The 16,539-nt window shown below is 38.8% G+C and overlaps 1 protein-coding gene across 1 annotated transcript; it reads right to left on the bottom strand.

Moving 5' to 3' along the window:
• Window positions 1-2,328: 2,328 nt before the first annotated feature.
• On the bottom strand, window positions 2,329-12,011 carry LOC103139544 (rac GTPase-activating protein 1-like). Its single transcript, XM_007554221.2, has 17 exons — window positions 11,826-12,011; window positions 11,425-11,524; window positions 10,571-10,773; window positions 10,232-10,386; window positions 9,774-9,843; window positions 9,625-9,678; window positions 9,387-9,464; window positions 9,147-9,261; window positions 8,883-9,019; window positions 8,641-8,805; window positions 7,533-7,628; window positions 6,347-6,545; window positions 6,159-6,264; window positions 5,936-6,068; window positions 5,474-5,582; window positions 4,632-4,740; window positions 2,329-3,483 (listed from the first exon to the last, which is right to left on the bottom strand). The coding sequence occupies exons 2-17, from the start codon at window positions 11,507-11,509 to the stop codon at window positions 3,408-3,410; spliced, it is 1,890 nt and encodes a 629-aa protein (XP_007554283.1). The 5' UTR covers window positions 11,510-11,524; window positions 11,826-12,011; the 3' UTR covers window positions 2,329-3,407.
• Window positions 12,012-16,539: the final 4,528 nt, after the last annotated feature.

The following is a 16,539-nucleotide window of genomic DNA, read 5'->3' on the forward strand; positions in this document are numbered from 1 at the left end:
AAACACAGAAAGACTCAGAACAACGTTAAGTCAAAAGATTTGCAATGTTTACACTCAGAGGTAAGAGCGAGGTGGTGCAATAAAGACCCAATTTGTGGATTTATTTGTATCTTACATATTTGTCAGAAGCCAATTCACTGCATACCCTCTGTCACAAAACAGTTCCTTCAGGAAGCTGCAAATAGATCCAATGACCTTTTCATTCTTCCTCCATCAGTTAAATCACCAACTAAGCCATTTATCTCCCAATCAGACATTGTTAGATTTAATCTTTTGTAAAAAAAAAAAATGAACCTGGCTAACCCTTACACAAGTTACCTGCTGACAAGCCGTGACTTCAACGCCCGGTCACTCAGACCGACTGACTACCACACTTAACAGCGGCAGGTGGATTCAACCCCCTGGCCATTTCGGTTCTGTCAGAAAACACTCTGCGGTCTCTAAAGAGCTGTCCAACTCCCTTTTAGCTCGACTAACGGTCTTAAAATCTTTTTTCTTTCTTTCCTTTTCTCCACCAAACTTTTTAACTCTCCCACTCAGGAAGAGGGATGGTGACTGAAGTAGGAGAAAAACGGAGGGAAGGCGGGAAAGTTAGGCATAAAGTCGGTAACACTTTATTTGAAGGGGGTTGAATAAGACTGACATAACACCTGTCATGAACATGAATAAGCCTTCATGAATAGTTATGACTGTTGTCATAAAGCGTCATTCGGTAAATTATGACACTTTTAATACAAAGTTGACATTATTCAAAAGTCTGATAGAAACTGAACAGTAAACATAAAAATATGCATTATTGGTGCTGTTCCTCTTAACCCATAAAGTTCTTTCAAACCGTACCCGGTAGCCATTTTTCTGCTGCTCATTTCAAGCGAATTGTGCTGCATCTATTGATTCTGATTCGCTTGAAACCTCTCGCAGGTGACAATGTGTTTTCATGTATTTATTTCCATGGAAAAAAAAATTATTCTGGTCAGAATTTAGTTTATTAATTAAATGATCAGATGGGAGGCCTTCAAATTGCACTTATTGAGCCGATATCTCTGCGACGCTGCCAATATTTACCCTGAACCCAAGCAGACGCCTGCTACGTGCCCCACACAGCAACAGTCTGACACATATACAGTCGATAGCCGCAATAATTAACTTTATGACTCGGGTAATTATTGATTGCACTCATGATCCAGACGAAGGTGCTCGTTCCGATCTCCTCTCTGGCACATCCGCCCGCAGTTCGCTGTATAAATAGAGGAATTAAGCTAGGCTCTTGTTGTTACGCGTTTACCAGCTTACATTGTAATTTATTTAAGAGCTCTTAATTGGACTAGTTACTCATTTGGCCCTCGCCGGTCCCACAGCAGAACGGAGCTCGATCACCGCACGCTGGGGCATGCTGGAGTATGGAGCTACAGAGACGCACTGTACACAGCCAGCTGTTTGATGTCTGCAGCATGCCAGCGTATGCTGCACCACACAGCATAAATAAACACAAAAATCCCCCAGTGAGAGGACAGATCGACACACAGGAGACCTTATTTCAGGCTAATCAACTATTAATGTTGATTTGAAATTCAGTTTCTTTTTTTTTTTTCTTTTTTTTTCCTGCAGGCTCTTCTCTGCAGTTATTTCTGGCTGAATGGATGTTTTAAGCAGGAAGAAAGAAAGCGAGAACAGACGTACTTGGATGAAACTGAGCACCATATTTTCACCATCTCCACTTCCCCACGCGCACACATGCTTGCACGCTCCCCCCCCCAAACAGCTGGACCTGAATCTCAGAGGACCAAATGGGTTGCTAAGGCGATGTATTAAATGAGGCCACATAAATGTATGTCAGTGGGTTCTGCCTGGCTTAGCACTCTCCACAATAAGTGCTAATGGAATAACTATAAGATGTATAAATGATCCTTGCTTTAATTCATAATAATGTTGGACCTCATCGCCTGCCCATTCAGCCCAATAGATTATGGAAATAGCTCTAATGACTATTGGAACAATGAGCTGAAAGGCATTATCATTCAGGGACGCGTCAGCTTTGGAATAGCTGGCACTGTGCTTTTGCCCTTTCACTGACGATCTGAAATACCAACGGCCTTGCATTCAATTAAAAGAAGAGAAATGAAGAATTACACCCGAGCTTCGTGGAACATTAATAACACACTTTAATGTGGTAATAATTATCCGCGTCAAAAGGTGCAAAAGCCTTTTGTTCGGGTTGAATTATATTAAATAAAAACTAGCATCTCCTATTGTGTATACCGAGACAGCCTTAAATCTGAAGGCTTCCTCCCCCCCAACAGACCTACTTCATGCATAAAGACAAAGCAGCAGGATTACAATGTTTTATTTTTAGCTTGGCAATGGATGCAGAGACAAATGAATGTTAACCATTCAGTTGTGAAATCTTTGGTAAAAGTTAATCAGGTAAACAATGCCACAAAAAAAATAATAAATGCATAAAAAAAATGGAATACAATATTTGCCAAACATGACCATACAATCAGGGCTTCACATCTATCTTAAGTTGATTTAGCTTTTTTTGAGTTATTTTTATGCATCACGTATCCTAAACATCCCTACAACACTTTAAGGAGACAATAAAAGCAGCATGGGAGAATGTTATGTTATGCATTTTTGGGGGCGGGGGGTCATATGTATAGTGTAACACGTTAGTTAAAAATATATGCAAATAAATTTGATGTCAAATAGAGCAGATGGAGGTTACAAGTTAAGCTCACATGAGTGTGAGGCTTTGGTTTGCAGAAAAATATGCGTGCAAGTATGTCTGAGTGATTATGTGCAGAATACATACAGTAAATCCTATTCACTGCTGAAGGATTGCATGTATTTAATGGTGCAACAGCACCCTCTAGTGGTCGAAGTTACTATGAAGAAAACGCCTCGTCATTATTAGAGTATTATTGCATTAGTAAAGTGATTTAGAAATAAAAGTGATTATTTGTTTATATAGCAAAACACATCAACAAAGAAAAAATGTCTTGCATAAAAGAGAAAAAAATACACTGGCCACTAACAAAATAGTTCCCCATTCATTGTTTTAGTTGAGTACTTGGCGTGTGCTGGCTTGACATGTGGTTACAATCACAACATCTCACAAAAAGCATAATTTGTTCAAAATGGTTGCTTGGTTACGAAAAAGGCTTCAATGTTTCTATAATTACAGAGAAGAAATCAAAGCAACAAAGTATTAGTGATCAAAGATAGCAAGTCAAATTATATTTTTGAAAGGAAAAAAAAACATGGAAAATTCTTTAAAAATAATAAAAAAAAAAAAAACCAAAAAAATTGTCACATGTCATTGCACAGTCATTTTCCTACATGATTAGACAAAAATGTAGCTTGTTTTTGTAGTCAGTAACATTCAAAATGTTCAGGCTTTCCTGCCTTTACTTCAGCTGTGGAGAAGCGAAGAAGCTTCCCTGACGGTTGGAGGCTGACGTGGCTTTGCTCTTGCTCCCAAATCTAAGAGTTTGAAATCAAGGAGTTAAAAAATGGACGAACAATATTTGCAGTTTAGCATTAAAAATAATGTAGTTATACACTAAAAAACATGAAAAAATAAATAAATAAATACTGTGGATAAATGTCAGCTGTTCTTGCTTTAATACACATAGTGAAACTGCAGGAAAATTCTGAAACTATGCAATAATAATATTACATAGACTAGTCAATTTAAATATTCTGATTAGATTAGAAAAAACAGTCAAGTCTTGAACCTTTCCACATTTTTTCCAGCTTACAAACCCACAAACTGTAATGTACTGTTTGTGATAGACCAACGCAAAATAGTACACATCATTGTAGAGAAGAAAAACAATCATGTATATGTATTCAGCTTATTTACTCAATAAAATTTAATGAGTCAGCTGAACTTTTTCATCTGGATGCAAAACAACATGTGGGACATGATGAAAAACATCTCACCCTGACCGCACATCCTGCATGGTAGATATTAACCAATATCAGGCCAGAAGGGATGGAAGATGAATAAAAATCAGTTCAAGAGAGCAAAAGACCAGACTAAAATGGAAAGATTTACATGAAAGCATATTTGTGTATTTTAAAATGTCCCAGTCCAAACCTAAATCCATTTGATGAGATGTGGCAAGACAAAAAAAAAAAAAAAAAAAAAAAAAGTTCGCAGACACTCTTCAGCCAGTCTGACAGAGCNTTTTAAAATGTCCCAGTCCAAACCTAAATCCATTAATGCTGAAGATGTAAAAAAAAAAAAAAAAAAAAAAAGGAAAATGTTCGCAGACACTCTTCAGCCAGTCTGACAGAGCTTTGGCTACTTTGCAAAGAGGAATGGGTAAAATGTTTAGTTTCTAGATGACTAAATCTGGTAATTCACCAGAGGACTGAAATGTACTTTCATCATTAAGTCTGGGCTGCTAAATACAAATGTACCCCACACTTTCCAGATTTTTACTTTAAAAAAAAAAAAACTATTGAAAACCACAAATCGCTTGACTTTACAACAACGTACTAAATATGAACAAACATTTGTAACTGAAATGTGAAAAAAGTTAGAGTGTGAACATTTCCATAAGGCATTGCAGGCATGTTTCATCTATAGGAAAAACAATGCATTACAGTGTAAAAGTGCTTACATGGTGGTGCTGGTGAGGGTCTGCATGACCCGCTGCGACAGTGAGCTGGAGGACGGCGTTTTGGGAAGCATCTGGTGTTCTGGGGTCGTCACTGGTCCCAGTATGCTCACTGGAAATTCAACAAACAGGAAGAACTGGTGTCATTAACATAAATACCCCCTCTTTGCTTGGTACAGAGAAATCTGAAACCGGTGTTAGAGCCTTGGGGATTGATTGAGGTTTTGTGGGTTGGTTTGCATATCGATGGTGCTGGGAGGAACTGAAACAAGAACATGAAAAGCTTCCTTGAGTTGTCCCAAAAACTAGAAGGAAACTTAGAGGTTGGGCTTTTTTTTTTGGCTTTGGCTCTCAAAACAGAAACAAAAGTATTTTTAATGCGACTTCTTAAAGAGAAATATCTTTTTTTTTTTCCTCCATTAGTGTTTGGCCTGGTATGAGTTGACATGCTCAATTTAATGTGTTCCATTTTCTGAACGCTTTAGTTTCTTACGTTTTTCCTCTTATAAGTTAAATAACTCCAGAGAAACTTTCACAGGCTTCACGTTTGATTTAAGCACAAAACTGTATTAAACTGTAAAAAAATAAATAAATAAAATCCCATGGAAACACCGACGAAAACCCCCTGAAACCGTTATGTGATATGCAGTTAACAGGTTGACAGTAAAGCAGACAGGAGCCCTGAAGCGCACAATGGAAAGGCACCAGAAAGTCAAGAAGAATACAACAGGGGAAACCTATTCCATTCACCCAAAGTTGTCAAAATCTACTTAGCTAAAGTATCTCAAAACTCAAGAGATTTACTATTTATTTTTATTTTATCTCATCAGTGTGCAGTGATCCACCTTTGTGGCTTGGAGTGTCGGTGTTCCGAGGCGTCTCCATGTCTACGTTATCGGGATGGGCAAACCGGCTCCAGTAGCTCCCAGGAATACTCAGCAGGCGCTCCACGATCTACGGAAACAGAAAATGAGCTGCTTTCTCCGTCACAAAACCTTCAGAGAGCCACAACTCATCAATCAAACCAAAAGTAAAAAAATATGAATTACCTCAGCTGTCAACATTAAACACTTCTAAACTAAAAAGTAAGGTTGAGAGTATTGTTGTTCCTGACTCACTTTAGCTCGCTCATCTTTTATTTATTTAGGCCATTTTTAACCTTCCCATACACAAGTCAAAAAAGAAAACATACACAATGCTACAAAAAACAAAACAAAAAGAAAATACCAAAGGAAAAGAATAAAAGAGAAATAAACTCAACTTAAATTCCTATCAATGGCAAGAACACAAAGTGTAGACCACTTTACCCTCGGTTGTCTGCTGGCATCATGCAGGATGGTCATGGGGTCTGGGTCAGGAACGGCATGACCTACCAGCGTGGGACCAAAGACCCTGGCCAGGTTGCTTACATCCATCTTAGTGTCCATACTCTGAGACACCCTAGAGAGCAAATGCAGAGTTTTAAGTAAAATTAAAGTTTGTACAAGCCTGATAGAATGAAGCTGTGCACGATAAGCTGCTGAAAATTACTTGTGCAGGTGAATCATCAGGCAGGCCAGTGTGTCCCGGTTAGGTGGGGGAAGCTCACTGATGGCCTGATACAACAGGGCGAGGCTGTTGTCGTCATCTTGTATCTCTACACAGAAACATAGAGTTTCAATAAACTGATGGATAACAAACAAAACAGCCAGTTGCTGCTGAAAGTCTCAGAGACTCACCGGCTGCTTCCATGAAGACTTTGTTGAGGCGGAAGGTGAGAAGTGGCTCGGGCAGATTTCTTAGGAAGTCTTTGAGGACACCGGTGATGACATTGATGTCCTCGACTTTATTAAGAGAAGGCAAAGTCTTGCCTCGGACCAGCTTCTCTTTTAGCTCCTTCACCTGGCGCTCATGGCCAGAGACTCTGTAAAGGCCAACCTGCAGGAACGGAAAGACTAACTGTACCTCAGCCGGCATCGTGCTCAACCTGTGATACCATAGCAACACTCAGGAGAGGAGTCATCTAAAGTATCACTACAGGGGAGAAAATCACAGTAGATGCAGAAGCCATTTAGTGCAAAAGTTTTTCTTTGTTATGTTACAACCTTATTACAAGATGGTTGAAAAATGATTTTTCTCCTCAAAAATTGTATATGCAAACCCCTTAATGATAAACTGATGCATTTCCAGCCTTTGCTGACGTTCTTCCAGGTGTGTCCTGGTTCCACTGATCATGTTCAGATGTTTTCATATTGTCTGGATTACACAAAAATGGCACTAATTTTTCCAAAATCCTTACTTTTTGTGTGGGTAATGTGAAAAAAAAAAGTGTATGGGCTGAAAACTCAAGCAGAAGATTGTATGTTGTTCAGAATATAAATTCTCTGGTCTTATGAACATAAAATACAACTTCGAACCCGAGGATCATGACTGGACGAAAAAAAAACTGCTTATCGTCAAGGTAACACCATCTTTACTGTAAAGCATGGTGGCTCATCGTGTTGCAGGGATACTTTTCTAGAAACATATCCCCAAATACAGCAGCCAAATATAAAGAAAGCCTGCTCTGGAACTCCAATTAAATCAACAAATTACCTCCATACACTTGAACGTCTCTGGAAAGACTTAAAAATAACCGTATGACTGCAGCTGAGAGAATTTGCAGAAGATAATGGTACAAAATAGTGATAATAAAAGCCAGGTGTGCCTCGCTTGCAATACCTGAGAAGATTTGAGGTAGTCTTTGCTGCAAATGTGCTCCAAAATATGTTGAGCAAAAGATAAATCCTGTCTCGTTTTTATTCAATTTTTAAAAATGAGATCAATTCATTTCATAACATAACAAAAGGTGAAAAAAAATCAAAATGCTGGGAATGGTCCACATGCACAGGTTCATAAAACTGTTTGTTTTTTCTATTGTCTGACCTCATGAAGGCCTCTGCGTTCAATCTCTTTGATGCAGTAGATGACCAAGGCCGGGATCCTTGGGGAGCTGGTTGGAGCAAAGTCAGCCAGTGTAGTCTGCACAGACAGGAGCTCAATGAGTACATGACCTGAAAATCCTTGTTGGAGTCCATTTATCAAATGAGTGTTTTTATATACAGCATCAAATAAACTTCATAAAACTAGCCTCAAGAGTGAGGTATAAACTAATAATCTAAACACCTGTGTTATTATTTTTTGCAGTTTTTGTTGTTTTGTTCTCGTTTATGAGAGGAGTCGCCTGCCTGGTCAGGATGGTCATTTATGCCCACAGGGGGGACATTTTGAAGTAAACGGAGTCGACCTCAGCAGATACCAGGAAGACCAAACACATAAAAACAAAGTTGCTCCATTTTGTTCCTTTGTTCTCACAGTGGATTTAGAAATGTCTTTCAGAAATCTCAAAGCGAAAGGTAAATGTCTCCATTGTAATAAACATCATGAGTGTTGTGTGGAGTAAAGTTGGGAAAACATTTTTACAATCTTCTGCCTGAACTAAGGCTCAAACAATTAACTGGATTAATTGTGATGAATCTGTTATTGAAATAATTTAGCAATCAATAAATAATTACCTATATACTCAAAAATAGCCATTTGCTGTAAAAAAAGAACATATTCAGCTATTTTTTTAAGCCAAAACAGTGCAAAATATTTATACATTTTGCAATTAACATTAAAAACACTTTTATCTACAAATATTTTTCACTCAAAACTCAAGTGGCACAGTTAAAGCTTCGTCTAGTTCAAATTCACCAAAGGAATTCTGTTATTGCATTTTAAATAAAAAATCTGCAGAATATGGCTTTTTTTTCAACCGAATAAATGAATTCGTGGCAAAAATAAAAAAAAAACAAAAAACAAAAAAAACAATAAGGGGCAACCCCAACAAAAACAAATAATGGAAAAAAAAAAAAAAACACATAAACAGAAGGGAGTAGCACAGGAATCCAGTCTGTCTCTGTGTTTTACCAGAATATAGGCCTCAACCTGACTGAGAAGCTTTAGCATCTGCCATGTAAAGGAACCATGAATTAAGCGATCAGAAACATACCTCTGTTCCCCTGATGGGCGTTTCAAGAGCCGAGGGATTACACGGCAGGGGGCAGTTATCCCGGCACTCCGGATGGGTCACAATCCTGCACTCCTGGCAGCGAAGATAAATCTTGCCGAACTTTGTTCTTCTTCCGCAAGGTGCACAGAACTCAGACTTGATCACCTGATAGATAGATATGTAGTTCATTAAAAATTTGGTTTTAGAATGAAAAACAAATAAGGAGAAGAACTTAGTCCAACCGTTTTGGGGATGAAGTGGTGCTTCTTCCCTCCTTTAATTTGAGGAGTCTGGAACTGAACTGCGGTTTCAGAGACCGGCTTGCTGGGGGCTTCACTGGCAGTCTCATAGTGGTCAGTGGTGGTTGTGTCAGCCAGTACTGGAGATAATCATTTTGTTGGTCAAATGGCAAAGATCAGCCAAATTAAATTTAACCACACATTTCGCTTTCATTGATGATAAATTGCTTTGTGAGGAAGAAGTGAAACAAAGAGAACAGTCCTCACCACTCCTCCTCCTGCTGCGGGTCCAGTAAGGCACCGTCTCGATGGTGGAGACCGCCTCGATGCCGCCGCTCGCAGGCAGAGTGATTGTCGTTTTGGCCACGATAGACTCATTATTCTGAAGCGTAATAAAGGAGACATTTTATGTAATTTTCGTCAAGAGCAAGCTGAACTTTTAAAGAACTAAAACAAGTTGTGTTTAAAATGTCATGGAGCCCAGCGGGCTCCGGGGGGCAGCATTACTCTTTCTGATGTACGGCCTGTGGAGCGGGGCTTCTTCACTGCTTGTGGAGGAGCATCTGTGAGTTTTCTAGAGGAACGCTGAAGTTTCAAAAGTAAATTGTGCAAACCAGGAAAATGAGAAATCAGAGTCAGTGAACTGAATCGATAATTAGATCTCAAAAAAAAAAAAACGGCTGAACTATTAGGTCATCAGTGGGAGAAAACACGGTTGAAAAGGATGAGTAATGACGTGACTCACTCGTTTCGGCCGTTTGCGGAGTCTCACATTCTTCATCACAGAAGAATCCCAGTCCTAAAGGAGAGAAGGCAATGTAGAAATATTGAGCCACTTTATTAAAGAGGTCTTTAAGTCACAGCTACTGTAACTGTTTGACACAGAAAGCTTACCAGAGAGTCATCCGTTTGGTCATAGCTGATATCTGACAGCAAGGATATTGATTCCTCAACTCTACTTAGTCTGTAATATAAAATCAGCATCAGTGAACAAACCATGTGTGCTAATGGCTACTTAGAGAAAGGCCACATTCAGTGTTAGAAGACAATTTTCACACATTACAGTTGATTTACATGTCATGATGCAGAACAAAATATAAAATTATATTTCTGAAAGGTTTGGAAAAAACTAAAACAGAAACAGTTTGTGGTATAATTTGACAAAATGTCGAAAAGTTCAAAAGGTGTGAATACTTTTGCTATTTGGAATTTCTTTTTTTTTTTTTAATCGAACTTCCCACTTGGCATAATAGCACTACCTGGAGCGCCACACAAACTCCATCCCTTATTATCTAAGGAATTTGGCTGCAACACATGCAGCAACTTTTCAGACCATGTTGCGTGAGGCTGACCTTCGGCTGGAGTTGAGGTTGGTTTTGGCGTCTTGTGCTGCCTGCGAATGGGTGCTGAGAAAGGCCAGGGCTGACCGCTGCTCCTCACTGAGGTGAACACTGCTGCCATTATTCTCTGCGATCAGCAGCTCCCGGATCAGCTGTACCTGCCGCTCCTTTTATCGTCACAAAGCAGCAGGATGACAGGGACAAGTTAATGCAGATGAATTGTTTTTTTTTTGTTTGTTTTTTTTATTAAAATTGACAGCATAAATTACTTTTTCTGTTGTTTTTTTTAAATACAATAAACTATACAGAACTCTACAAACAGAAAACGTAAGAAATCAGTTAGACACCAACTAGTTTCTCATAGACGGCCTCTGCCTTCTGTCGTCGACGGATCTCCACGTCCACCTGGTTTCGCGCGTGTTTTAGTTTGACCTCCAGTGCCCCTCTCTCTGTTTCCACTTTGGCCAATACTTCTTTGCAAGAAACCAGCTCTTCACCTGCCAACAGCCACTTCTTACGACAGTCTTCAAAGTTCACTGCCATCTGGAGGAACTCTGCAGGGCAGGAGAAAAGTGCAAGAGACTTACCAACAACATGCATTTTAATTAGCCAAACAAAATATTAAATTTATTATCACAGCAGCACTATGTAATACATCAAAATCGCAAAGGTTTGATTGGATGAAATTTTTATTTAGATTTTATCTTCAATTATGCTCTGCAACCCAGTCCTACACATTTGGCCATTTTCAAGGACTTTCTCTGTACTGAAACTGAATTTAGTGACCGAGATGCTGAAGCTTACAAAAAATGTAGAAACACCGCAATGACGTAAAATAAAGGTTTGAGGGTTGATGCAGCAAAATCACAAATATTGCAACTGAATTCAAGACATGAGTAGCATGATCTTGCTTTTTAGAATCCGTCAATAGAATGGCAACAGAATTATCGGATTCACAAATGCCATTTGAAATGCACAAATAAAAAATAGAAGTTATTATGGAAAAGAAATACAAAGTTTATATAAGAGGAAACAAAAAGATAAAGTATTTGTCGTACTGTTTCTTTTTTGCCGCACTTATCCAGACCTGGAAACCGATTCAAACATTTCCAGACAGTGTAGCAAGATTTACTGTTGTAGCACTAAGCAAGCTAAATAAACTACAGAGTCGGCAAATACCACACTGAGGTCTGGTGGTAACTTACGTGGTTCAATGTTCTCATTCAGAGCGTCCAGGTGAGCTCTGAGACTCTGAAACTGGTTGAACAGGTTCACAACGGACATCTCCATGTTGTATCACTGAGACTGTTAGCAAAAACAAATGAGTTACTGAGCTAGGAATGTATCTTTTGTTGTACGTGATATGCTCATTGTTTTTCAGCTACATTGTTTTCCAGTAGCCCGAGCAATTGCTGGAAAGTACCATTTCAAACATTCCGTTTATATACAGTTAGAGCGCAAAATACATCGAAAAACTACATTAGACATATTTAAGACAGACATAAACTTTTTAAAAAGTTTTAAAAACTTGCTAGTGTGCGTTAGCACCCAGCTAACAGTTTATCTCGACATTAATTAATCACGTCAAAAACCACAAATCAGTTACCTGTCCAATATACAGTCCGTGGGATAGTTAGATGGACGTGTATAATATTTGTGTCCTCAGCGGAGGTCTGGTCGTGTGTTAGCACAGCATCAACACTGCCACGCCTGGCAGAGCTTCCACATTCCTTCAGTTCAAAATCAGCGCCGGTTTTCTTCTTCGTCAGCTAAAAGCTGGCGTCAGGGAACTCTGCCGCCCCCACACAGCCAGACTTGTAACTGCACAGAGGGCGGCAATTAGTTTCTGTCAAGTGAATAGATAAGGATATTTTAGATGTGGTTCTCTTAAAGAACTACGGTATTATAATAATGAATATCTTACCTACCTGTAGTAAGTAGATTTTTAATTTGGAGTAATTTTGATGGGTCTTTCACACCAGGAAAGGTTTACCACTGTTCCATGCTTTCTCCATGGGTTTTTCATTTTGGTTTACTGGAATCCCAAAGCCTTAGAAGTGGATTTGTAAGCATTTCCAGACTGACCGAGTTGAATGATTTTGTTTTGCTTCTCTTCTAGGGTTTATTTTCAGGCCATTTTTGTAGGCGATTTGAAGTCTGTTATTCTTCTTCATGTTAGACGCGTTACATTTACCGTAAGTGGTCTCTTGATTATTCAAGTCAGGCAGTAATGAGACCTTGTTGTGGCTCAAAAACTAGAAAAAATGTGATTAATCACATACGTCCAGGTTGGTTTGACTAGCTTTTTTCCTTTAATGTATGAAATCCATTTGATGACAGAAGATACTCAGAATATTTTTTGTCTCGTGTAAGCATTTGTTTGGTGAGCTGAAACATTTCAGTGTGACAGAGAATTTAAAAAATATGTAATTTCAAGAAACTTTATTTTGAATCTAGTTTCTTTATTTGACAGTCTGGATCATCAATTGGCTTTGTAGCTGGGGTAAAGTTTACAGAAACATTAAAAAAGCATCTGTAATAAATTATAATGTTCCATTTTGTCTGCAACTTCTTAAACAGCCCTGAAGGATTTACATTAGATCCGAAGACAGATGTATAATATAATAACACTACTAAGTAAAAGGGTACTCTTGACCTAGATTACTCCACCATGTTTACGTGTTTCAATGTAAGGTGAATCGTAGGGAGAAATTATGCGTTTAAGCCTGTGAAGCAGCCAATGTTTGTGTGTCATTGTCTTCGTCCTGGCTCTTGGGATGTGCAGGGCAGCTTCATTCATCAGCCACTGTTGGCATATCTGGGTGAAGCAACCACCTTGCTGTGCAGCATTTAATAAGAATAACACTCTCACCCACATGCAGAGTATTAATTGTCCATATATACATATATGTATCCAGTAAACCATTTGAACATTATGTTAATAGACTGCAGCTATTTTGTATGCATCTGTTTGATTTTTTTCTTTGCAGTACACTAGTCATCTGATTTAGCATCATACTGTGTTTTTCCCTCAAGTACAGCATGCATCCCTACTGAGCAGTGCAGGTCCATTATTGTTGATTTGAGATAATAGGATCTGTCAGTCAATACAGCCTTTCTGTTTTTATCAATAATTCATGTCTACAGGTACATTTCCTGCAGTCAAGGATCATTTAGCTCCTAACACTCTGTTTTACACTAGTCACTGACTGACTCTTCAAATCCGAGAGGGAACTGTCAGTATGCAGTACCTTGCAAATGCATTCAATACCCTTTATGCTAATTCTCTCAAAGAAAACCCTGTGCGATCAATTGCCTTCAGAAGTAACCTCATTTATATAGAGACCAGTCCAAATAAGTAGATGTAATCTGATGCAGCAGCTCTTTGGGATAGAGAATATTAGTGAACAAACAATCATAAAGACCAAGGACTACAACAGGCAGGTCAGAAAGAAGTTTGAAGCACATTTAAGTTCTGAGCATCTCCCAGATGCTTTTTCCACATCAAAATATGGAAAAAGCATAACTCATCTGCAAACTTTGAAGAAGCTGCAGAGATCTACAGGTCAAGTGGGAGAGTTTGCTGATGACACAACTACTGGTCATGCACCTCTAATATAGCTTTCATGTGAGAGTTATGTTGAAAGAAAGTCAACAAAGGTCCAAGTATGCTCCATCCCCCTTAAAAACACATAGGGGACACCGCAGACAGGTAGAAGGTGCTTTGGTAAAATAAGGACAAAACGGAGCAATTTGGTCAACATGCAAGGCATTACGTCTGGTGGAAAGTAAACAATGCATGCTGCTCTGCACACAATCTGGGGAACTCTTTTCTTCATCAGGAACAAGGAAGCTGGAAGCTGGATGGAGCTACAGTAGATACAACGGTTTGAAAACTGTATTTAGCTCCATCTGGCTTACATGAAATCCATGTATCAATTTCCTTCAGCTTTACAATTATGCACCATTTTAAGTTAATCTATCACATAGATCCCAATAGAAAAACATCAAGAGTTGTGGTTTGAGTGTGATAAAATAAAGGTTTTTCCCTTGAACATTTGTGGAGCACTTTTCGGAATAAGTCTGCAAAATAGTTGCAACTGTTTTGCCACTTTTATGCAGAAAGATACGATAAATCAACATACCTTCACAAAATTATGAAGCATTGCAGACCAGCAATATTTACTGCAAAGGTACGGTTGTTCTTTGCTTGCATGTATAAAAAGTATAAATATAATACAATGAAAACGTCCTAGTTTCAAATGACTTTAAATTTTCCAGAGGGTGTAAAAAGTAGCAGGATCCACTAATACATGGAAGTTGAAGTGGAAGCACCTGCAGATTGTGCTGACTCCTGGGTCTGCCCTCCTCAGTGGAACCATTGGAAGGGTAATGGATCCATAAACAGCCTCATGGGTAACACTTGGCAAATATGCAGCTGAGCTACTAAGGACTGTGTATTGGAGCAGAACACATCCAGCTAACATACTTGTGGATGTACACAAAGCAAAGAAAAAATCTTTAGGATACGAGAAACAATCAATGAATTTCTGCCTGTCCTTACTGGCTGTGTATGCTATAGTTTCTTTAATGGGAAAATCTCAGAAATGTGGGTCATTCTAACATTGCAGCTTAAATAATAAGCTTTTCAACTTATATCACTACACTTATATAGATTTTAATAGCTTTGCAACATGACTTAAACTTTTCCACATAAAGTCTCATTAAAATAAAGAAACAAAAAACAATCACAACAGCAACAAAAACTGCAGAGACAAGCATTGCTTTTAGCTTGAATTGCTAACACCAGTTAGCCTGGCCGCCTGAAAATGTCAGAAAATTCCGCAGTTTTTTGACATGAAACATGGCAAGAGTTGGGTTAAAAGTTGTTCCTAGAGGCAGTTTTTTTGTTGTTGTTGTTTTTTTTTTTTTTGAGGTAACTGGATCATTTATTATGGATTCACTATTAACTATTTCCGTATGTTAGAAGGGTTTTCATTTTTCCCCAAATGCACTTTTCTTTGAAGTGAGAGCACCCATCAGGGTGCTTGAAGTTTCCTCTTATTAGCTCAACATCAGTGTAACTTTGTATTTGCCTTGCAAAAACATAAATAATTCCTCTGAGTTCAAGCACCACTAGTCATTCTTGAACCATAGTTTGCAATCCTGTTGTGCAGCTATTCATTCACTTGCACCTTATTTAGGTGTACCTTCATCATACCTGTCTGGATTTTTTTTTTCTTTCTTCATTCAGAACAATGATAATTCTTTTATCGGGGGGATTCCATCTGAGATTCTGATACATATTAAATAATTTTGTGAAAATATATCAATGCACAAATCTCCTAACATCATGCTGTTTTGGTTTGAGATCTGATGACTATGAAGGCTTTTGATGTATGGTGAACTCATTATCATGTTCAAGAAACCAATTTATGACCATTTGAGCTTGGTGCATTATCCTTCTGAGAACAGCCATCAGAAGAATGCTATACTTTGGTCATAGAGAAGTGGACATAAGTACCAATAATCAGGTAGGCTATGGTTTTTAAACAATGTGTAATTTGTGCTAAGTGGCAATGAGTGTGTCTGGAAAATATCCCCCATGCCATTATACCACCCCAACCACCAGCCTGAATCCTTAATTAGATCCATGCTTTCATGTTTACTCCAGATTTAGACCCTATTATCTGAATGCCACAGCTGAAATAGAGACTTATCAAACCAAACCACATTTTAAAAGTTTTTATTGCCCAGTTTTAGTGAGCCTGTCACACTAACCTCGGTTTGATGGGAGCGACACCTGCGGTCTTCTCTTCAGTAGATCATCTACTCCAAGGGTTGACATTCTTTGATTGACCCAAGTGGGCTTTGGAAGCCTAAATGCTTTGAGTTACTCTCACCGCTCAATCTCAGACATCTTGTCAAATATACCTGCTTTCCTAAGTTAACCTTGTGACTGTTAGCAATTAATGGGATGTGACCCGACAGGTGAATGAAAACCAGAAGACTCTGATGGTGCTGAGTGAGTCTGCAGGTATGTAAAGAAGCTCTGGGCAAGTAAGTCCTGTCAAAAGATAATGCACACATTGGTGCACTTCAGTCTTCCCATCAATTGAGTTGCAAGTGGAATCTCCCACTCGGAGAGTGTTTACTGGAAGAGGCGTCCGCTTTCCTTCACTGCTCCACATCCAAAGCATCATCGACAACAACCATCTTTGACTGTTGAAACCTGACCTCCGGTAAACACCCTGCGCCCTAGATAAGCGGATTAAGCAGATTACATTTCCTGTTTGAAAGAAACGGGAGAGAACTCTATA

This window comes from Poecilia formosa, unplaced genomic scaffold (assembly GCF_000485575.1).
Source record: "Poecilia formosa unplaced genomic scaffold, Poecilia_formosa-5.1.2 Scaffold62, whole genome shotgun sequence".
Classification (NCBI taxonomy): domain Eukaryota; kingdom Metazoa; phylum Chordata; class Actinopteri; order Cyprinodontiformes; family Poeciliidae; genus Poecilia; species Poecilia formosa.